General features: G+C 47.0%; 1 protein-coding gene across 1 annotated transcript in view; it reads left to right on the forward strand.

Annotated features, from left to right (window-relative positions):
• The first annotated feature begins 302 nt into the window (after positions 1–302).
• The window catches only part of AK4 (adenylate kinase 4), a 39,430-nt gene continuing 16,162 nt past the window's right edge, over positions 303–23,570 (forward strand). The window contains exons 1-2 of the mRNA XM_065409077.1: positions 303–494; positions 994–1,175. Coding sequence (XP_065265149.1) covers positions 1,031–1,175 — 145 coding nt within the window. The 5' untranslated portion in view covers positions 303–494; positions 994–1,030. The remainder of the gene's footprint in view (positions 495–993; positions 1,176–23,570) is intronic.

Consider the following 23,570-nt stretch of genomic DNA (forward strand, 5'->3'; position numbering starts at 1 on the left):
TATATTTAACACCATTATAAATGCTGGAGGCAAAGCGGGGTTTGGGGTGGAGGCTGATGCTGCAACCCCCCATGTAATAACCTCACGACCCCCTGAGGGTCCCAAACCCCAGTTTGAGAACCCCTGCCGTAGCCCCAAGAGATTCATACAGGGAGCTGGGAGGGTGTGGTTGTCTGGGATTTGTAGTCCTTGTGGGCGGTTCAGTTTGCTGTTGGGCGTGGGAGAGACGCACCAATAGGACTACAAATCCCATTGCGCCAGGCCCTCTGGGGGCGGGGCTGGGTCTGTGACGGCTTGTCACTGGCCGCCGTCTTCCCTGCTGTTGTGAGTGCTGGGGCTGGCGAACGCGAGCGCCCGAAGCGAGCTAGCGCGCGCGGCTGCTCCCGCTCCCGGGGCTGGGGCTTGCATTTGCCAAGGGACCCAGCCGCCACGCTTTCGCTTAAAGGCACAGGCGGAGGCGAGGCGGAGGGGCAGCCTGCTGTGTGCTATGTTGGGTCAGTAGCGTGTTATGGGACAACCCCTCGCACATTTTTTAAACGCCATATTGCAGGAGTTTCCCCCGTCCCCTCCCCAATCCCCCTAAGAATTAGTGAGTTGAGTTTCCCTCTCGAGGAAGGTGGCTCTTTGGAAGCGCCGTGGGTGCAATCAGGGTGGGTGGGAAGGAGGATCCCCGTCCCCCTTGCAAGCAGTACCGACATCGGCGGGGGTCCCTAAGGAGCCCCAGGAACTCAGTGACTCGGCGGGTTGGAGGCTAATCCCGCAGGCAGCTGGGGAGAATTGCCCACGTGCAAAGAGCCCCCGCTCCCCCCGCACGATTTGCGAGCGTCTCCGCTGTAACTTCGGGGTTGCTGGGTGGAGATGTCGGGCCTGGCGCTGGCGGGGTTCGGCGGTCTCTGCCCCAGCCCGCTCTGATCGGGAAGGGGTGCGGGGGACCTGCTCCTTCCCAGGCCACTGCTGCTCTGTAACTTTGTCGGGGTCGCTGTCGCTCCGTAGGGATCAGCGGGGAGCTCTGAGTGCGTGAGCGGCTGCGATGGCTTCCAAACTCCTGCGAGCCGTCGTGCTGGGTCCCCCCGGCTCTGGCAAAGGGACCGTGTGCCAGAGAATTGCCGAGAGCTTCGGGCTTCAGCACCTTTCCAGCGGGCACTTCTTACGGGAGAACATCAGGGCAAAGAGCGGTAAGTGAATGCCCAGCTGTTGAGGATCTGCTCACCCAGGGGCGCCTACGTGTTTCCTTGCATGCAGGAGGCGCCGTATGTTGCAGACCATCTGGGCTAGCGAACCGCAAGGCGGAATGGCTCAGGGATCAATCGGGGCAGATGATCCTAAACGCTGTTTGTCCCGAGAGGGGAATTGTGCCATGAAATTGGGCCCTTTGCAAAATGATCTCGCCGCTGGCTAGCAACCGTCTCTCAAGAAGCCAGTCGACACAGCCTTGTGTGTGTGTTGCTCAGTGCATTGCATAACCCACTTGTACCATGTAATCTGGAGTGAAGAGAAACAGCACCTAACAACAAATTCTTTACGTTTGTTAGATTGTAATGCAGTCTTTGTCCATTAATATGGTGCGTGATGAGGCTGACCAATCTTTAATCTAGTTAGGACGCCAACCTCTATAACATTATGGATCTCGTTAAAAAAAAAAACCTACAAAAACAATAGAGTTCTTGGTTAATGAAAACTGCAACAAATTATCCATAACAGGAGGCAACTGTGCCTCCTTGCACAATTTGCAATACACAGGCGTTAAGTTCACTCACTGTTTTTTCCTGCCGTAGTAAGTACAGCTGTGCAGTTTAAAGGGATGCTTCTCTTATCAGTGTTACAAATATCAGTGAATACAATTAAAACTTTAAAAATGTACTTTTCACCATGTATGCTGCCTGTTTTTTTTTCCATGGTGTGAAAAATTGTAACTTCCTGGTTTTCATGTTTAAATCCACACAATTCCCTTTTTTTAAAATAGTTTTCTCTGAAAAGTTAACAGTGATTCTTGCATACATAGTAATTGAGGTTCAGAAGAAGCCAGTATAAATAATTAGTATGTGCCCATTCATCCACTATTAGCTGTGGTTTTGGGGAAATATTGCACACTAGCTTTATCTGAGTATAAATATTATGTATCCTCAATTCATAATTCATTGTGAAAAATAGCTCCCTACTCATGTAGTGTTACAAATATCTCAGCTGGGTTGTCTGCTTAGTTTTAAATGCTAAAGCTTAAATCTCATCATCCCCTCTACAGGCACATATGGCTTAAAAGGCAGTGGAACCAGTGCAGTTCTGCTGCATGGGGGCAGGTTATGGCACATCTGTGCAGTGAAGTGTACTGGACTGTGGAGCTGTGCTGTAGAGTGGGCTCCATCTGTGGCAGCAGAGACTTCTCTCTGGTTGTTTTTTCAGGGTGGAGGATGGTGCTGGGGTATGACCAGTAGCTGCGACCACATGAACCTGTCAGCTTATCTCCTATGTAGTGGAGTGAGTTAGTTCATACTAACAGAAAAGTCTGCAGTGAAACATGGGCTGCAGGGCAACTAGAGGCATGGGAAAAGATCTTGACAGTCCCATGCCCCTCATAGTTCTCCCAGCTCTAGGCAGGGGAAATAATTTGGGCTTCTTAGAGCTAGGCATTATGAAACTGGCTCAAACTTGGTTGCTTCTGGAAGTATTTTTATTTTTTCTAAAATAAAAACTTGTGCCATTTCTTCCTCTAACATATAAATGGTAAACTGGCATTGTAACTTATAAAAGAAAATATTCACTTTAGGAATGAAGCCTTTTATATGCCGTTTCATCTCAGAGCCAGTGTTTATGGCCAAGTTGTGAACCCTTCAGAAACAGGCTTCATAATGAAAAGACTAACAGAGCCAGGGGTTGAATTTCAGTGGTGTCTGTTTGGGGGAGTTCATTTCCCCCTCACTAACAGAGCAGTGGAGTATGCTCAGTGTACGCAAGCTAGGGGCTACTTATCACCCCTGTATAGAATTTTCAGTGAAGATCCCAGAATCTATTTCCTTTGTGTATCAATATTAGCTATTCACGTTCAGGTGTGAAGGTGGGTAATTATGTAAATACCACTTGAATTAGCAATAGCACTCTCTTATTCCTCTATCTCTTCCTTCTTTCTCTTGCCTCGCTTCTCTAGGGCTAGATCTACACTCAGGGCCGGCTCTGGCTTTTTGGCCGCCCCAAGCCAAAAAAAAAAACAAAACAAAAAACCCTGTGGCGCAGCCGGAGCGCGGGTGCAGGGGGACTGGCTGGGGGGGTAGGGGGAGGGAGCAGGCGGGAGAGAGAGAGAAGGGGGCGGCCAGGGCTACAGCAGGGGCGCTGCCACGCGGCCCCTCCCGCTGCGCTGCCGCCTGCCGCGAGGGCTCCGCTCCGGTTGTCGGGGAGGGAAGGAAGAGGACTGTCCTGCAGGGCGCTCTGGTTCTCCGCGCCGCCGTCCCCTACAGGGCGGCCGGAGCGGAACAAGAACAACAACAAAAAAAAGGGGGCCGTGCCGCCCTAGGATTGGGCAGAATGCCGCCTCCAACAATCTGCCGCCCCAAGCACCAGCTTGCTCAGCTGGTGCCTGGAGCTGGCCCTGTCTACACTAGAAGAGGTTTTCTGGTACCTGTGCAGGCAAACCCTCCTAGCATTAACACTGCTTATACTGGCAAAAATGCTTTTGCCGGTATAGCTTAATTGTACCAGTTTCCTGAGCATAATTAGCTATACTGGCACAAGCATCTTTATGCAGCTATAATTGCATCTGCACTAGGGCTTTGGTGGTGCAGAAAACACTGCAGACCTAACCAACGTTGATATACTAGCAAAAGTTTCTACTGTAGGCCTTGCCTAGATATCAGTATTTTTCCTCTTACGGTAGACTGTTCACGTCCCTTTCCCACTTCCTCTTATTTTTGCCTATCTTTCCCTCTACCACCTTATTCTCCCCCCCCCCCCTTCCCATTTTGAGTTTCTGTTCCTTCTTCAATCCAGTCTCCTTTCCTTCTTCCGTTGTCACACTCCTTCCCTTTCAATGTGAGTTTCTTCTCCTCCCTCAAGAGGTTCACACTGGAGCTCCTGCACAACAGCACAGATCTTGTGGTGCCCAGGAACCGTTTGGAATGGATAAGTGGGCAGCAGATCTTGTTGGGTTTCAATCTGGAACTGCTGGCCTCACTGGAGATGTAATTCTGTGCAGGAGCAGAGGTGTGAGTTTCCCCTGAAGTATTCTTACTGAGGTAACTAAAAATTAGAGGGACAGGAAGATGTGAGATGCCTGCAGTTTCCATGTCCAGTTTACATTCCTGAGAGCTTTGACTTCATTGGCATTAAAAGAGGTCTTGTGCTAGTTGTAATTTAAATGGATACAGCCAACTTCGGCATCTTATATGCTAAGACTGCTGCCTGTTACACTAAGGGCATGGCTACACTTGCAGATGTAGAGTGCTGTGAGTTAAACCAGCCCTTGGAGAGCGTAGTATGGAAATTGCTGCAGTGTGTCCACACTGACAGCTGCAAGTGCACTGGCGTGGCCACATTTGCGGCACTTGCAGCGGCATTGGGAGCGGTGCATTATGGGCAGCTATCCCACAGAGCACCTCTTCCCATTCTGGCACTGTGGCTTGTGGGAAGGGGGCGAGGGGTGCGGGGCATTCTGGCTCCTGTCCCAACACCCCGTGATGCATCGCTTCGCATCCCAGCAATCCGCGTGCTTCCGTCCATATTTGGCGCCATCTTTCAACTTTTTTGTATTGCGCGCTCTGTCTTCCCTTTCAGTCTGCGGGAATGGAGCCCGAAGTGCTGAGGAATATGCTGATGGGTCTCGCCAGCATGTCATGTTTGGCAGTCAAGTTACTCCTTAAGATTCAAACTCGGAGTGAGGAGTCCGAAGATATCGTCTCGCGTAACGCATATGACACGAGATTGCTTGTGGCATTCACGGACATGCTCACCACCATGGAAAGCCGCTTTTGGGGGAAACAAGCACTGAGTGGTGGGATCACATCATCATGCAAGTCTGGGATGACGAGTAGTGGCTGCAGAACTTTCGGGATGAGAAAAGCCACTTCCATGGGACTGTGTGATATGCTTGTCCCCACCCTGCGGTGCAAGGACACGACATTGAGAGCTGCCCTGCCAGTGGAGAAGCGGGTGGCTATTGCAATCTGGAAGCTGGCAACACCAGACAGCTACCGATCAGTTGCTAACCAGTTTGGAGTGGGAAAGTCGACTGTTGGAATCGTGTTGATGCAAGTTTGCAGGGCCATTAATCGCATCCTGCTCAGAAGACCCATGACGCCGGGTAACGTGCATGACATTGTGGCTGGCTTTGCACAAATGGGTTTCCCTAACTGTGGAGGAGCGATAGATGGCATGCATATTCCAATTCTGGCACCAGCCCACCTAGCCTCTGAATACGTTAACCAAAAGCGGTATTTCTCCATGGTTCTCCAGGCGCTTGTGGATCACCGTGGGCATTTCATTGACATTAACGTAGGCTGCCCGGAAAGGTGCATGATGCACGCATCTTTCGGAAGACTGTCCTGTTCAGGAAGCTGCAAGATGGGACATTTTTTCCCAGATCACCGTAGGAGAAGTCGAAATGCCCATTGTGATCCTTGGAGACCCTGCTTACCCTTTAATGCCATGGCTCATGAAACCCTGCACAGGGAGCCTTGACAGCAGCAAGGCGCAGTTCAACAACAGGCTGAGCTGATGCAGAATGACTGTGGAGTGTGTTTTTGGCCATTTAAAGGGTTGCTGGTGCGCACTGTATGGGAAGCTGGACTTGGCTGATGACCGCATCACCGTGGTTATCCGCATGCTGTACTTTCCATAACATTTGTGAAGGGAAGGGTGAAAGATTCACTCAGGCATGGAACTCGGAGGTTCAACATCTGGAGGCTGAATTTGAACAGCCAGAGAGCAGGGCTATTAGAATCCCAGCACGGGGCTGCAAGGATTAGGGATGCCTTGAGGGAGCAATTTGAGGCTGAAAGCCACCAGTAATGTTTGGTGCCCTGCACGGGAGCGAAGTGCAGTGGTTCCAATGTTAGTATGAATCTGTGTTTGCTCCGCTGACTTGCAGTGTCTGTTGCTTTCCTGGGCTAAGGTATCTTTTACTTAATGCAATAATAAATAATGTTTTCAGAGCCAAAAAAGCCATTTATTTAAAAGAACATTTATTGAAAAGAAACACACTGTTGAGAAACAGAAAGGGCAAGGGGGTGGGGTGGGGAACGGTACAATCACAGATTTGCGTATGTCCTGTTATCATACTCAGCCTTCCTGTCTGGAGTGCTGTGCAATGAGTGCTGCGCTTCAGGTTGACTATACTGCATGGTGATAGGGGTTGAGTGCAGTGGGTAAGGGTCATAGTTTGCAGGGCTGGGTGGTGAAGCTACAGGTGTTGGAGGCAGCTGGTGGTGATAAGAACCCGGATGTTGGGGAAAGTGGGTTGGAGGTGACATGGGGGCACAAGGGAAAGAGTTTTGGGACAAGGGCTGCAGGGCGGGGTGGGCGTGGTAGTGCTCCGCCTGCATGGCTACGAGCGCCTGGATCGAGTCCGCTTGGCGCTCCATGATGCTTATCAGCCGCTCCCTGCTTTGGTGCCGGTGCACTGTGCTTTGCTGCCGGCACTCCGCATTCTGCTGGCGGAACTTCCTTTCACTCTCCCTCCACTCCTGAGCTTTTTGATTTTCATGAAGGGACTTCTGCATTACTTCATGCAGCATGTCTTCTTTGCTTCTACATGGCCTCTTCCTAATTCTTTGGAGTCTCTCTGCTGGTGATAACACGGACGGCTGAGATCTCAAGGTTGCATCTGTAAAGGCAAAATGCAACACTTAACAGAGGCAGCATTGTTCACACCAGACCGAGCAATGATTTCCCTGTACTTAAAGACAAGCACAGTCTACACAATAGCAGAATTTGCCTGTCTCAGAGCGAGAGCACATAACTCACAGGAGCCCCAAAATGGTGAATAAGCACAGGGTCGAGGGGGGACTGATTGTTTCACTGCTGTACTGTCCTCTGGAGCTCTGCACTTTGGGGAGAGCCAACAGCTGCAGGGGGCTCCTATACTGAACACTGTCCCCACATTTTCCACAGGAGTTCATCCTGGAAGATCTCTCGCTGCTGAGGGTGACCTGGGAAGCAAGGGAGGGTCTTCAATGCGGCTTCCGCCCTGACCCATATGCAGCTTGCCTGTGTGCAGCAATGGTCCCCCCACCCCTCACGGCACAGTGGCATGGACATATTAGCCTGACTGGGACAAGGACCACAGTAGCGCTCCCAAGGATCCTGCGCAAGCACATTGCACAGCTTCTGCATGACACCTTTGAAGAGATCACTGAGGCCGATTACCGCGATGTGAGAGAGCACATCAATGCCCTATTCCGGATCTAGGCATGCATGCAGCCCTAACCCTCCTCACCCCAAGAGCCCGCACCGAACAACTTCCTTTCCAAAATAAAAGCCGCTTACTGAGAACCTCCTCTGGTGTTTGTCCTTCCCCAAGCACTGGCCGCTGCGACTGGCTACCTTCCTGCTGGCTTGAAAACAGCTCCTGGCTGCATGCATCTAGGGATGTCGGGGTGTCTTCCTCCTCCTCAGCACTCTCGCTCCCACTTTCCTCCTCCTCCTCCTCCTGCATTGTTGCACTGGGCTCTGAAGCGTCCATGGTGGTACTCGGAGTGGCGGTGGGGTCACCCCCAAGTATTGCGTCCAGCTCTTTGTAGAAATGGCAGGTCATGGGGGCAGCACCGGAGTGGCGGTTTGCCTCATGGGCTTTGGGGTAGGCATTCCACAGCTCCTTCACTTTAACCCTGCACTGCAGTGCGTCCTGGTCATGGCCCATTTCCATCATGTCCCTTGATATCTGCCCAAAGGTATTGTAATTCCTACGGCTGGAGCGCAGCTGGGACTGGACAGCTTCCTCCCCCCAAACACTGATGGGGTCCAGCACCTTGCCATTGCTCCCTACTGGGGATTGCCTGGCGCATGGAGGCATGGTCACCTGGAAAGATGCACTGAGAGCACTCCACGCCTGGTTGAGCAAACAGGAAGGGGATTTTCAAAATTCCCAGAGAATTTAAGGGGCGGGTCTGTTGGTTGGTCACCTGAGGGCAGGACGTTAGAGTTCAGAGTGATGACCAGGCATTGTGGGACACTTCTGGAGGCCGATCAGAGCGCATTAACAGACCAGGGTGTCCACACTGCCGCTGCGGCACTCCAGTCAGGGCGCACCAAGCGTTATGCCTCTTGTGGAGGTGGATTACCAGGAGCACTCCAGCCGCGGAGTCCGGGCGCTCTACATGCCTTGCCAGTGTGGACACGTCGTGAGTTAGGGCGCCCGGGGCTGCTTTAATGCGCTCTAACTCGCAAGTGTAGCCATGCCCTAATTAGTATTCTCACTGTTTCCTTGTGCTTCCCTGGCCCGTTGCATCCATCTGTCGTGTTATAAGTAGACTGAGTCTAAGCTCTTTGGAGCATGGCCAGCGTTTTGGTTCTGTGTTTTGTACTGCTCCTAGCACAGTGGGGCCCTGGTCCATGACTGGTGCTGTGACAGTACAATGAACTTTAAGAAATGAATTGAAAAATACCTTACATTGGCCCCCAAATTACTCTGTTGACTTTTATGGTTAGGCAATCAGTTCTTTTTCCCCAAAATGTTGTTTTCTCCTCTTACTCTGAAAGTCCTACCCAGAGAGGAAACTGACTCACTGTACAGAGGGAACAGTGAAACTGAATATACACAACCATTAAGTGCACAAAATAAACGGAAACAGAGAAATGTTTTGCCCCTCAACTTTCAGTTGTTTTGTAACAAAAGTAGGTATAACATTCAGACAGCAGTGTGAACTTTTTTCAGTTGAGTATTTTTTTAATATGTGACCTACAGGCTGTGCTGTAGTTGTTAGATAATAAGGACACGTCTTCACTACCCGCCGGATCGGCAGGTAGCAATCGATCTATTGGGGATCGACTTATCGCGTCTAGTGAAGACGCGATAAAATCGATCCCCGATGGTTCTGCCGTCGACTCCGGAAATCCACCACGGCAAGAGGCGGAAGCGGAGTCGATGGCGGCGCGGCAGCGGTCGACTTGCCGCCATCCTCACAGCCAGGTAAGTCGACCTAAAATACGCAACTTCAGCTACGCTATTCACGTAGCTGAAGTTGCGTATCTTAGGCTAGGTCTACACTACAGCGGGGGTCCGACCTAAGATACGCAACTTCAGCTACGTGAATACCGTAGCTGAAGTTGCGTATTTTAGGTCGGCTTACCTGGCTGTGAGGACGGGGGAAAGTCGACCGCTGCCGCCGACTCCGCTGCCGCCTCTTGCCGTGGTGGATTTCCGGAGTCGACGGCAGAGCGATCAGGGATCGATTTTATCGCGTCTTCACTAGACGCGGTAAGTCGATCCCCAATAGACCGATTGCTACCCGCCGGATCGGCGGGTAGTGAAGACAAGCCCTTAGGTGTCGTCCCCCCCCGTCCCGTCGTCCCCGTCCCCCCCCATAGTGTAGACCTAGCCTTAGTGCTGCCCCTTACATTGATAGGAAGGATTAATTCCTCAAATCGGAGAAATACTCATATAGCTGGATTGTCATCAAAGTACTATTTTAAAGATGGCTAGATTTCAAAACCAGGGAAATCCAGGTCAGATAAACATACTGTTGCAACACTAAGGGTGTGTGGGGGGGGGGGGGGAAGGGGACTCAAGTGTGTGAGGGTAGGGAGGGAATAGTAGAGGGGGAGATTTAAAAATTATGAATCACTAGTGACTTGCCCACTTGATGGGGTGAGTGTGCAGCAAGCCAGGGAATAACTCAGTGTGCCATCTTGCTGTATGCTAACTGGCCATGTGGACTCTGCTGCCACATAGTAAAAGTTCCATAACTCAAAAGTTCTGTGGCACTCTTAGTGTGCATAGCAGGGTCCACGTGGTCTGTTAGTGTGTGGAATTCAGGCGTGCTGTAGATTCACACTCTGGCTTGCTGTGCAGACAAACCCTAATGCACAAGAATTTGTGGCCTGTCATGATCTAATTGTTCCTTCTAGCCTTCAACTCTATGAAGAAATACATTTTTCCTATGGTTGGGTCTTTTAAGGCCAAGTTCTTAATGACTTTAATCCAGCAAAGCCAAATTGTCTATTTTAAAAGTTTAACTGCAATTTTTTTTTTAAAAAGGAAAAGTACCTGCATACAAACGAACTGTTTCTGTGGAGGCTTACAAAAGGGGATGGGACAATACTACAGCAAACGAAAAGCACTGCTGCTCTCTATGCATTACTAGTTCAATGGGACTACTCATTTGCATAAATCTTGGCAAGATTGGGGCCTAAATTATTAGCCTTTCCTGAACTATGTTTCAGTTCTTACCTTTTCCTTTACACGAATACCATGTGCTAGCTAAAGCCATCCCTAGAGTAAGCTAGTCTGAACTTGGCCCTGTGTATTCCCATTCTGAATCTTTATTCGGTACTACTTGGTTCATGTTTTAGGTGGTGACAATCTTTCTTGCTTCCAAGAAACCTTTCAATGTTGTGCTCCTATAGGAATTTTAATCCAAGGATCTCCTACAACTACTATGCAATGCAGGTAAGGTGTTTGTTCCACCTACCATTGAAATGCAGCCGCTTCTGGGTGTCGAGCAGCAGCTGTTAAAGTGCATGACACTATACAGTTCAGGAAATGAAGACTAATACAACAACTAGGGGGAGCTTGACCAGCACACTGGAGATGGCACTCCTATTTTTACCCAAAGTACTGTGATTATATTTTACTTCTCCACAAGAGGAGCTAGGTCTCAATCAAAAGGCCGAGTGCGCTGTTGTGTCAGAACTACACGGTGTTGAAGTTGAACTATAACATCTCTGATGGCACACCTGCCAGCACTGGTTTAGGTATACATGTTAATCAACATCCTGCTTACTAAATGGTTGTGCTATTGAAAGAAAACTCAGCTTTAAGAGTAAAGAGACTCTTAAATCTGTTCTGTCCGATATGTTGAGAAGCCTGACAGGCAACGCAGCACCCTATCTTGTTGTGTATTACCTTAGTCTTGCTTGATCTGGATAGAAACTCTTTCCAAACAACAACATTTCTAGTCCTGCTTTTAAAACTGGAGGGGATGGTTCTACCCATGCTAATAATCTGACGCCATCTGGATTTCTAACTGTTCAATTATCTGTCCAATAAAGAACCTGCAGTGCAAGGAGATGGAGCTCAGCTGGAACTATCCTGTGATCTGAAGTAGCTATAGGAAAAAGCCAGAATATTTTTTATATCTGTAATGTTTACTGGCCACTCTGTTAGAACTGTTGTTCTTAGTCATCTTTGAGGCCTTCATATCCTCAGTTAGTCAATAAAGATCAGATCCTGCAAAGTGCTGAACATAATGAACATTGAGAGTGAAAATGCATCTATATTGAAGAAGACATCCTTACAACAGCAAGGAGCTGGGGGAGTAGAGACATGGCTACAAGTGTTGCTGATCACCCTCCATTCCTCTTGACTTCAGATGGTACTTAATTATGCAGGATTGAGCCCTTTCCATCCAATGAAAGGCTTGAACATTGTAATAGACACCGATCTGTGGAAGAATGCAGAATCATGAGTCCTTCACAGGTTATTTGTATAATGGGATTATTAAAACTCAAGTTTAATTTTCTGCCAAAAGGCTGCATGTTTCTGAATTTTTCTGGTTTGTGTGAGTCAAATATCCTCCAAGTGAGTGGCTTGTCTATGTCTCTTACTTTAATTGCATCATTCAACTCACTGCTTCTGCTTTCTATGTCTAGCTATGCGTGATCTCTTTAAAACGTTATTTGTCTTAAAAGGTAACAAGCTTACTGACAATAGACAACATTAATGAACATGCTTCTGTCAGCTATCTCTGTTCAGGTGCTTGGTTAAATAGAGTAGAACCCAGGTTCTGTGTCATAAAGATACATTACAAAGCTGCTGGGATTGTTTTTTTTTTTTTTTTTTTTTTTAAAACAGTACTGAATTAACAGTCAAGTTAGCAATAGTACAACATGAGAAGTTGGAGTATGTTATCTGAGTATGTTGGAGAACAATAAATCTTGACATAAAAGAGGAGCCTGAGTCATCCAGTTTGGGTTTGAGGCAGTTTAGTCAGATTCCGTTCCAGAGTTCACAGGTGTGGTTTATACTTGCTCTTCAGGTTTGGGGCCCACTGCTAATTAGGGTGGGAAAAATATACTCAAATAGTTACTAGTGACCTGAGCCATCCACCCTCGAGTACGGGCTGCTGATTCTTTCATCAGTTAGTCACTGGTTTGAATGTGGCTCAGATTACTCATCTCTTCTCATTCTCAAAGTTCTCCACAATCCTTAATCCTTTCTACACTCTTGTGAGGTAGATAGTGACTTGCCATGGAACAGTTGTGATTAGACTAGGAGTCTTTTACTCCCAGTTGTGTCCACCAGCTACATGGCCACACTTCCCCCTCTGAGGGGGAAGAAAGGCATAAAAGATCGGGCCTCAGCCAAAATTCCTTGTCCAGATCTCTCTTTCATCTTTGTATGACTGGGTAAACCAATGTAGGGATTCAAAATCCAAACTTCAGGCAGTTAGGAATCCAATGTCTGACTTTGACCCATTTCAGATTTAAGCTGCAAGCTCTCTGAGCCTGGAGCTGTGGCTTGTCTTAGACTTTCCTCGAGAAGGGACTGAAAGTAGTTAGCTGTCAGTGGTGTTTTGGCTTGTGTGACATAAATTGGTTTCAGCCCAATGCCTAATATGTGGGTGTCTACTTTACAAGCCCCTCATAGGTGGTCTCCTCAGAGAAATTAAGGTTTGAATGAGCATGGATCCCAAATGACTGTCTTGCATCTAGGGGTGATCATAACCCCAGTGCTGAGCCACACTGGTATGGCAGTTCAGGAGAAACCTTTCACTATTACTGCCCATGCTTTGCTTGTTTAGTGGATTGAAAAGATAATTAATCCTCCAGGGCAGGCAAGCTGGTACCTCTCATCACTGTAAATTCAACTGTTTTGCCCTTTACAAACAACCCTTGTGTAGTTGTAAATAACCAGCTTCTAATACTTCTCTGGCTCTTTTGAACTCTCAGTCTCCTCATAATTAACTTTACCTGTGTAAAAGGGAAGTTTGGGATGTTCTTTCCTTCTCTCTGATGGAGCTTGTGTTCTGCTCTGGATGTTTATGGATGATCTCTGCAAGTCATGAGTTATCCTTTTGACCTAGAAAAGATCGTGCCAAGTGTAGGTGAAACTGGCTGTATAAGGAAGCCACCCTGAGCGCCACAAGTTTTGAGGTCAGAGAATGTAATCTGGTAACTTGGTTCTCTTAAAGGTAGCAAGTATTATAGACTTTAAGGCAAGAAGGGACCACCATGATAATCTAATCTGACCTCCTGCACATTGCAGGCCACAGAACCTTGCCCACCCACTCCTAAAAATAGACATACAATCTCTGGCTGAGTTACTGAAGTCTTTAAATCATGATTTGAGAGTAAACAGTTTTATATAAACCTTATTGGTCTGACTGTTGTACTAGATAACACTTATTAACACAGAAAATGTGTAACTAGTTGTTCACTGGCTTGTAAACTTGTTTATAAAGTCCACTTACGAGTTTAGAAAATATCCTATGTATGAAAGAGGATATGCTTCCTGCATCACGAATCTGGTTAACTGTCTTTGTGCTGTGACTCTGCAGTAGTTCATAAACCTCAGTTAAGTTAGTAATACTTTACTTGTGGCATTTGCTGGAGAAATTAATGACCACGGAGCCAAGATTTTTAAAAATACAAACCGATAGTTTGCCTCCTAAAAGAAGTGGTGCTTTTTTTTAGTGCTGAGCATTCATCCACTTGAGAGGGACTGTTCATGTGCTTAAAGTTAAGACTAGAGCTATCATCTGTCATCTCAAACCTAGGGTGCTACTGAATGTCTTTCCCACTGTCTTGATGAGAGCAAGTAGGCTGAGGATTAATTTACATAAAGCTGAACTGACTATGGTGAGATGAAGGCGGCAGCTTGGGTATTTAGTTGAGATAGTTGCCCACTACCAAGGCTTTCAATTTGGGCAGTAGAAGAAGGGGTGGCTTGGTTAGGTTCCGAGTTCATGGCAACTATGTCAGTAAACCCGCATCTGGCAAGAACGCTGGCCGGCTCCTTTCCTGTTGGACACTGTAGTGAGGCGGCCTGGCTCCCAGCCGCCCCAGAGAGGGACGAGCCCCTCTGAATGCCAAAGTGGGCGGAGCCACTGGAGCCTGCACCCACCCCCCCAAAGGTCAAAGCGCAGGACAGGAAGTATAAAAGCCCCACCCCAGGTCTCAGAAGCTGCCTGGTCGCCGGAGAAGCCAGACGCTGGGGGCCTAGCTCCCGCTGGGGAGACTCCTGCAGCCTGTGACCGACCTGAGGACTGGCCATACCAGTTAAGGCCTGATGACGACCAGACCCCGGAGAAGCTGTTAAGCCTACCGGAGAGAAGCGACCCAGAGGAGCTGCCAAGCCTACCGCTCGCCGAGTACCCTGAGGAGCCCATGGTGCTTGATTCCGTGGAGGACACCGACCAGACGCAGGTACTGCTAGAGGGGGAGGTAGGAAGTAGCCCGGGGGCAGCCAACCCTAGTCTGGCTGGGGCACACCCAGAGCCAATGTCAGTGTGTTGCGGCCAGGATCCCCACTGACACAGCAGCAGGCTGCCTGCCGCTGTTAGGGCCCTGGGCTGGGATGCAGTGGAGTGGGCGGGCCTGCGTCCACCCTGCCACCCCAGTCACGGGTGGCGGTCTCCCCCTCGCCCCAGATACTCAGAACCAGGAGCCTGGGCTTGTTATTGAACTATTTGCTCAGCCCCTGCCTGAGGGCCTGAGCTCCTGCTTGTTGCTGTCCCGCCCTGACCCAGGGCCTGGGCTTGTTCCTGAACTATTTGCTCAGCTCCTGCCTGAGGGCCTGAGCTCCTGCTTGTTGCTGTCCTGCCCTGACCCAGGGCCTGGGCTTGTTATTGAACTATTTGCTCTGCCCCTGCCTGAGGGCCTGAGCCCTTGACTGTTTCCTACCTCACCAGGCTAATTCCCCGACTCCCTGGACCTAAGTAGGGAGGCGGCCTGGCTCCCAGCCGCCCCAGAGAGAGGCGACCCCAACCGAACCCTTCTACAGACATGGACCTTACTAATAGTATCCAGGCCTCTCCCACCCTTCCAGTTGGACTGTGTAGTATGTGCCATATAGGGTTACACTTTAAATCTCTTTGAAATTGAAGCTTGTGCAGAATGCATCGGCTCACTTTTAAAAGCAGAGCATCTTGCCTTGAGCCTCTGACGCTAGAATTCTGGGATCCCACTGACAGCCCACTTGTTTCTGGGAATGATATAAGCTGTTGTGTTCGACTTACAAAGAACGAAATGGTCTGGGAGCATCCTACCCGAGGGACTGCCCCTCTTCCCCATGTGATGTTGCTGCAGGAGAGATCAGCAGAGGCACCTGAGCTGAGTCTCCCCCTCTACAGAAGTGAGGGACCTGGTAACAGGATGTGCTCTGTGAGGGGCCCCTCAAATATAGAATTCACTTCCCCTGGTCTGAAATAGCTGGAACTTGTTGACATTGAGGGTGTTGTACAAAGTCCCATCTAGTTGACCAGGCTTTGGGTGGAGGGCTGAGAGGGTTGGGGGTGGGATTTGCTTTAGGAATCTGAGATGGGAGATCTTGAGTTGATCATGTAAGTCCAGGCAGCAAAACCTGTCCTATAGGTGGGAATGTGCTACTAATGTAGCTTTAACTTGTGGCAAGGGCACCTGAGCTGGGGCACAGGCATTCCTTTATCTGTGTCATTTTAAATCTGAACAGATAGAGTTGTACAGCCTGAGTCCTCATAACCTCCTGGGAGGATGATAAATAAATACCTTCATTCTACTAATCTCTGACTCAGGGATGAAGATGATGTGGATTTCGTAAATTGACATTGGTTTGGTCAATTCTCACCCCCAGGGTTTTTTGTTTTACTGGTATTAAAAAACAAACAAGCAATATCCGAACTGTGTGAAGTGCCTGACTCTGTATCTCAGGCCTTGGCTACACTGGCGCTGTAGAGCGCTGCAACTTGCTGCGCTCAGGGGTGTGAAAACGCCCCACCCCCCCGAGCACAGCGAGTGCAGCGCTGTGAAGTGCGAATGTAATCAGCGCTGCACGCTCGCACGCAGCGCTGCAAGCTACTCCCCTCGGAGAGGTGGAGTACATACAGCGCTGCGAGAGCTCTCTCGCAGTGCTGGCGGCGCGACTACACTCGCGCTTCGCAGCGCTGCCGCGGCAGCGCTGTGAATTCCCAAGTGTAGCCAAGGCCTCAGTATCAAAGACATTCAGGTCAAAGGCAGAAACTCTGGGCTAGAGTCTCGGCTCAGGCTGAGCTGTATTTGACACAGGACCTGGAAGGGGTGGGTGGCTCTAGACCGCTTTTGTGTTTTCTTGATCCCTGGATCACTCTTACTTAGGGAGCTGGAGACTCCAGCAGGTAGGAGCAGAAGCAGCCAAAGCAGGGACGTTTGGACATTCGGAGAACTTTCTACAGCGTTGACTGGACTTTCTCTACTCTGTGCTGATTGGCTGTTTGCCCAACCCTCTCCCATCTTCCCTTATAGTTTCCTCACTTTGACTTCACTCCACACCTGCCCCTCTTACCCTCTTCTATCCTGTCCCCATACACCCTTCCCTTGAATGTCTCCGCTCCCTTTGCTTTTCTTTCTGTTTAGCTTATCCACGCTAAACCCACCCAAAAAGAAATAACCGTGGAATTAACATGACATTTGCTGCCCTCACATGGTTAACTGTGCTTGTGCATGCTATCCCTTATCCCAAACCTGCATCTGTCTGTTTTTAGACTGTAAGCTCTTTGGGGTAGGGGTTGGCTGCTCCTATGTTGGTACAGCGCCGAGCACAATAGGGCCTCATTCTTGATTGGTCTATAGGCACTGCTGTAATAAACATGACTGAGACTACTTAGTGGATCATCTGTGTGGAGCTTTCTGGGGGTTTAGAAGAATCTGGTAGCCTGCCATGGCAATGGTTCCAGAACACACAAGTCTGTGCTTTCCTCTGTGTCCATAGGAGGAGGGGAGCATAGGCCCTTGGGGTAGATGACTTCAGGTGTCTTTAAAATCCTAAGCACAACTTCTGGCCTCAGAAGGTTGGCCATCATTGTTGTAACTTAACCATCTTAGTACACAGTTAACTGTTGCTAGTGTTAAATTAACTGTCTCTTTTCTTCATTAACGTTAGATAATTTAGATGAAGTATAAACAAGAAATCGTGTAAAAGGTTACTTTGTACAGGGGAAAGTATGAGCTTATCTTGAGAAATCTGGCCATGGGAAGGTAACTGGAGGGCGGTTGAAAAATTAAAACCCTTCCCATTTGGCTTTTCTTTGAGGACTTTTGTGCTGCATTTTTTTTCATCCATGCCAGTTTCTTAGCAGCCGGGCACTCCAGAACTTTGCAGCAGCTGTGCCGTGAAGATCACACTTTCTTAGAGTCTATGTGTTTGGAAATATATTCTCCATGAGCCAATACAGCAGTAACTTTCTCACTCTCTTGTCTTGTTTTCATTTAAATACCAGCAGGCTTGGCTGGAAACCCAAGATCTAATGGCAAGAAATGTAGCAAACCTGTAACCACAGCCCTGGCTTTGACAAATGTGTGATCTGGTTGGGGGAGGGGGAGGAGGCTGGCTTGTGAATGGAGGAGGGAGATGGGGCAGTGACACTGAGGAAATCATGAGGGAAGAATCTTAATTTTTATGCATTGCTTAGGTTTTGTTAATCCTCTTAAGGATTGGCCATTCCACAGGAAGACTAGCATGGCCAGCCTCATGCTACTGCTGCCTGCCCCTTCCCTTTTAAGGCAATCTGACCAATGACTAAAAAGTGGCTCATGCAACTCGCTTCTGAACACATGAATGTGCAAGTTGCACATTATTACAGGCCACAGCTTCTCTAACGAGGCAAATCCCAAATTGTCACATGGGAGGCTCAGTTATGGAGCCTGGACTCTTCGGTCAGTTGGCATGCGCTGAAAGTGCTGGGGAAGGGAGTCCCTTCCATTGTTTAAAACGGCCCCGAAGGTAGCTAAGGAGCTATGCTGAGGGATACCGTTTTCAAGGGCAAAGATTACTTTAACATAGTGCCATTACTTGAAAGCATCACTGGAGTCTCTGGCTACACCTACAGTGCAAGTTAAATTGTAATTGCAGTGTAGGAAGCTATACCTATTGTAGCTTTAATGTGGTTAGTGCGGGTAATGGTAGTAGTGAAGATGTAGCAGCATGGGCTACCAACCTGAGTATGTACCCAGGGTCCCCGGCTGGCTTGTACTGGGGCGGCAAAGCCAACGCAGTCCTTGCTGCTACTGTTACCTGTGCTAGCTAGAGTAAAGCTAGCACAGGTGTGCCTACCTGCATTACAATTCTATCTTAATTTGTGATATAGATGTACCCTGTAGCAACTGAATGAATGGAGAGAAAAACATAGTGGAATGGTATTTTCTATTTCCTACTTTTGGAAAATGAAATCTGCATTTCTGTATACTTGCTAAGGATGAGTTGTTTATGTGAGCAGTGTGAAACTTACAATGTCCTTCACTATTCATTTCAAGAGCTTGGGTTTTGTAAATTAGATCTTGGGTAATTACATTGTTCTCATGCCGCCTTAACAAGGTTTTGAAACACTTTTTTGGCTTTGGACTAGTACTGAACCATTAGATCAGTATTCGCAGCAGCTGTATAGTCCAGAGTCAAATGATAAGAACATAAGAACGGCCATACTGGGTCAGACCAAAGGTCCATCTAGCCCAGTATCCTGTCTTCCAATAGTGGCCAGTGCCAGGTGCCCCAGAGGGAATGAACAGAACAGGTAATCATCAAGTGATCTTTTCCCTGTCGCTCATTCCCAGCTTCTGGCAAATGGAGGCTAGGGGCACCATCCCTGCCCAGCCTGGCTAATAGGTTCTTCAATGGCTATCTTCCATGAATTTATCTAGTTCTTTTTTGAACCTGTTATAGTCTTGGCCTTCACAACATCCTCTGGCAAAGAGTTCCACAGGTTGACTGTGCGTCGTGTGAAGAAATACTTCCTTTTGTTTGTTTTAAACCTGCTGCCTATTCATTTAATTTGGTGATCCCTAGTTCTTGTGTTATGAGACAGAGTAAATAACACTTCCTTATTTACTTTCTCAACACCCATCATGATTTTATAGACTTCAATCATATCACCCCTTAGTCATCTCTTTTCCAAGCTGAAAAGTCCCAGTCTTATTAATCTCTCCTCATATGGGAGCTGTTCCCTACCCCTAATAATTTTTGTTGCCTTTTTCTGAACCTTTTCTAATGCCAATATATCCTTTTTGAGATGGGGCAACCATATCTGCACGCAGTATTCAAGATATGGGCGTACCAGGGATTTATATAGAGGCAATATATGATATTATATTTTATCTTATTATCTATCCCTTTCTTAATGATGCCCAACATTCTGTTTGCTTTTTTGGCTGCTGCTGCACATTGAGTGGATGTTTTCAGAGAACTATCCACAATGACTCCAAGATTGAGTGGTAACAGCTAATTTAGACCCCCATCATTTTATATGTATAGTTGGGATTATGCTTTCCAATGTGCATTACTTTTGCATTTATCAACACTGAATTTCATCTGCCATTTTGTTGCCCAGTCACCCAGTTTTAGAGCGATCCTTTTGTAGCTCTTCGCAGTCTGCCTGGAACTTAACTATCTTGAGTAGTTTTGTATCATCTCCAAATGTTGCCACCTCACTGTTTACCCCTTTCTCCAGATCATTTATTAATATGTTGAATAGGACTGGTCCCAGTACAGACCCCTGGGGGACACCACTATTTACCTTTCTCCATTCTGAAAACTGACCATTTATATCTACCCTTTGTTTCCTATCTTTTAACCAGTTACCAGTCCATGAGAGGACCTTCCCTCTTATCCCATGACAGCTTACTTTGCTTAAGTGCCTTTGGTGAGGGACCTTGTCAAAGGCTTTCTGAAAATCTAAGAACACTATATCCACTGGATTCCCCCTTGTCCACATGCTTGTTGACCCCCTCAAAGAATTCTAGTAGATTGGTGAGGCATGATTTCCCTTTACAAAAACCGTGTTGACTCTTCCCCAACAAATTATGTTCATCTATGTGCCTGACAATTTTGTTCTTAACTATAGTTTCAGCCCAGTTTGCCCGGTACTGAAGTCAGGCTTATCAGCCTGTAATTGTTGGATCACCTCTGGAGCCCTTTTTAAAAATTGGCATCACATTAGCTATCCTCCAGTCTTTTGGTACAGAAGCTGATTTAAATGATAGGTTACAGACTACAGTTAATAGTTCTGCAATTTCACATTTGAGTTCCTTCAGAACTCTTGGGTGAATACCATCTGGTCCTGGTGACTTATTGCTGTTTAGTTTATCAATTTGTTCCAAAACCTCTTCTAATGACACCTCAGTCTAGGACAGTTCCTCAGATTTGTCACCTAAATAGAATGGCTCAAGTTTGGGAATCTCTCTCACATCCTCAGCCATGAAGACTGATGGAAAGAATTCATTTAGTTTCTCTGCAATGGCCTTATCGTCCTTGAGTGCTCCTTTAGCATCTCGTCCAGTGGCCCCACGGGTTGTTTAGCAGGCTTCCTGCTTCTGATGTACTTAAAGCTTTTTTGCTATTATTTTTTGAGTCTTTGGCTAGCTGTTCTTCAAATTCTTTTTTGGCTGTCCTAGTTATATTTTTATACTTCATTTGCCAGAGTTTATGCTTCTTTCTATTTTCCTCACTAGGATTTAACTTCCATTTTTTAAAGGATGCCTTTTGGCCTCTCACTGCTGCTTTTACTTTGTTGTTTAGCCATAGTGGCACTTTTTTAGTTCTCTTACTATGTTTTTTAATTTGGGGCATACATTTAAGTTGAGTATTTTATTTTAATAGCCTCTCTAATCTCCCTGAGCATTTCACAGTCACTTATCACCGTCCTGGTCAGGTGGTCGGTAATATATCCCTACTGCTATATTCTTATTATTAGAGCATGATTATCTCTTAGTATACGTGGAGGGATCATCTTTTTGTTCTGTGTTCGTACATCACCTATTACAATGAGGTCCTGATCTGTTGATGCTCTAGTAATACAAATAATAAGTTCCATTTTAGATATTTAGAGCATGGGGACGGTGGTTTGAAATGAGAAACTTAACTTTGAGACTTTCTCAGTGGGAGTATAAAGCTGACATTTCAGGCAATATATTGTATCGGAGGGCTGTATTTACACATGTGGCTTCAATCAGCAAATCTCTGTATGCTGTAATAAACCTAGAAAAGCTCTATTTAAACCGAAAAAGGAGAGGAAGTTACTGGCTCCTTCCAGGGATCTGTCCTTGGAGGTGGAGTTTGGGGACTTTCGGAGATCAGACCAGCAGTTCCTTACAGATGTATTAATCAGTTATGTGAGATGTGGTTTTGTAAGTCATTGGGGGTTGGGGGTGGGGAGGAGGAGGGAGGAGAAGAGGAAGGTTCAGGCACTGGAATGGGACTCTGGAGACCTGAATTAAGTTCCTAGCTCTGCTACAGACTCCTTGTGTGATCTTGGCTAAGTCACTTAATTACTGTGCTTCCGTTTTCCCCATCTGTAAAATGGAGTAATAAAGTTCCATTTCTCCAGTCATTGTCTGCTTAGCTTATAAACTCTTTAGGGATTGGACTCTTACTATATATTTGTACAACACCTAGCATAATGGGGCCTCAATCTCAGATGTTACTGTAATGCAAATAATACAAATATTACAGAGATGGGGGAATCACATAAATACCTCATAGGAGCTCTTAGCACTTCAGGATGAGGTTTGTTCTGTGACAAGTAGTAATTCATCCCAACCTCTGTCAGGTGAAGGTTCAGTTACTGCAACAGTTTTCCCTGGGTTAACTTTGAAGATCACTATGGGAATATATTAATTTTTCCTCTTTAAAGAAAATGCTTTCTCATGACCTGGAAAGGAGAGAATACTACTTGGCAAATTAACCTCATTTTAAGTGAACTTCCCTGGAAATGTATAAACTTCATTCCTGAAAAATATGCCGCTTTTTAGAGCGAGACTAATCAATTGACATAATTCAGAGGAGGCTGGGATGAAGACTTTGTAGAGAAGTCTATATAAAATACCTGGCACCCAGCACAATGTGGGTTCATTCCAAAGGTAAAAACCTTTGCTTTTCAGAAGGAATTTTATGAATCCCAGGGGTAAGCCCTATCTGGTAGGGATGACTTAGCAATGTCTAGAGAGGAAGAGCAGTCCATTAGTGGCAAGGAAATCATCCTAACCATCCCTTCACAGAGGAAATGGTGGTGATGGAATTTTAACAAGGGGCCTCCAGAACTTCACTAGACTATGAATCAGCTGCAGTATGTTGCAGCGTCTTCTAGGTCCCTGGATGTGCTCCAGGTACAAGAATGTGACCACGGCATCAGTGTTGAGTGAAGGATGTACAGGTTTTGCATGTCTGATCTGGCCTATTTTTGAGAAACTGACCTAGACCCCAGTCCAGCAACTGCTTCTGTGGGGGCAGGTTGCCACTGAAGTCAATGGGGATCTGTATAGAAAACTTCCCCTTGTGGCTAAGTAAGTAAACATAGTTATGAACACCAGTTCATATTAGGAATTGCAATGCTTTGAATCTGGGAGTGTCTCTCCCTAGCAACAAGTGCATTCTTGCCAAGCCCTTGGCTTAGTGCAGACCATGTGAACAGGTAACAAAAAATGTGCATGCAGAAGGGTGTGATAAAAGTTCATGCCTGTGCACAGGTTGCATAAGACACATGTTTTTCCCTCTGATGTGTTTAGAGACCTAAGAAGCAGGAGAAAAGTGAACGACAGTGCAGTAATGGTGGCAATGTGCATTCATGACAGCTGGTGACTATTCCAGTACAGAAATGGATTGCCTTCAATTGTAAAAGTCACTCCTGGTCATCTCTCTGTATTTACACAGGCTCACCCTATTACTACAACAACAGGCAAATAGCTGACTTCCCCATGCTATTTTAAATTTATCCGTAGAAAGAGAAGTACCCCATTAATCTCAATCCAGTGGCTCATCTTTGCAGTCCATCTTTTGCCTTACAGTGTTCCCCAGTGTTTCTTTAAAGACTACATTCTCACATGCCGGAATTGGACATCCATGTAGTCTTTTAATGTTCCTTGGGCCCTAGAAATATCCTAGAACTGAGATTATTGCTGCCAATCTTATTTTGTTTTATCCTACTTCCTGGGGTTGTAAAGTTGTGCACTGATTCTTACTCAGTCTCGGTTTTAACCTTACAATTGGTCCTAATTAACTAGTTGTTCTTTGGAGAGCTTTTGAGGCTGGCTTGCATTCCCCCTGTTTATTAGTTAATGTGTATCCTCGAAAACACGCTGCTATCCTATGGGGGTAAGAATATTGAGGCAAAATGAGTGAATTGCTTTACTCTGTGTACCAGACATAGTGTTTAGGTTTTAATAATGCTTCAGCTAGTTAATGGGAAAACACATTCTGTTCATGTGAA

This window comes from Emys orbicularis, chromosome 8, assembly GCF_028017835.1.
Source record: "Emys orbicularis isolate rEmyOrb1 chromosome 8, rEmyOrb1.hap1, whole genome shotgun sequence".
Lineage (NCBI taxonomy): Eukaryota > Metazoa > Chordata > Testudines > Emydidae > Emys > Emys orbicularis.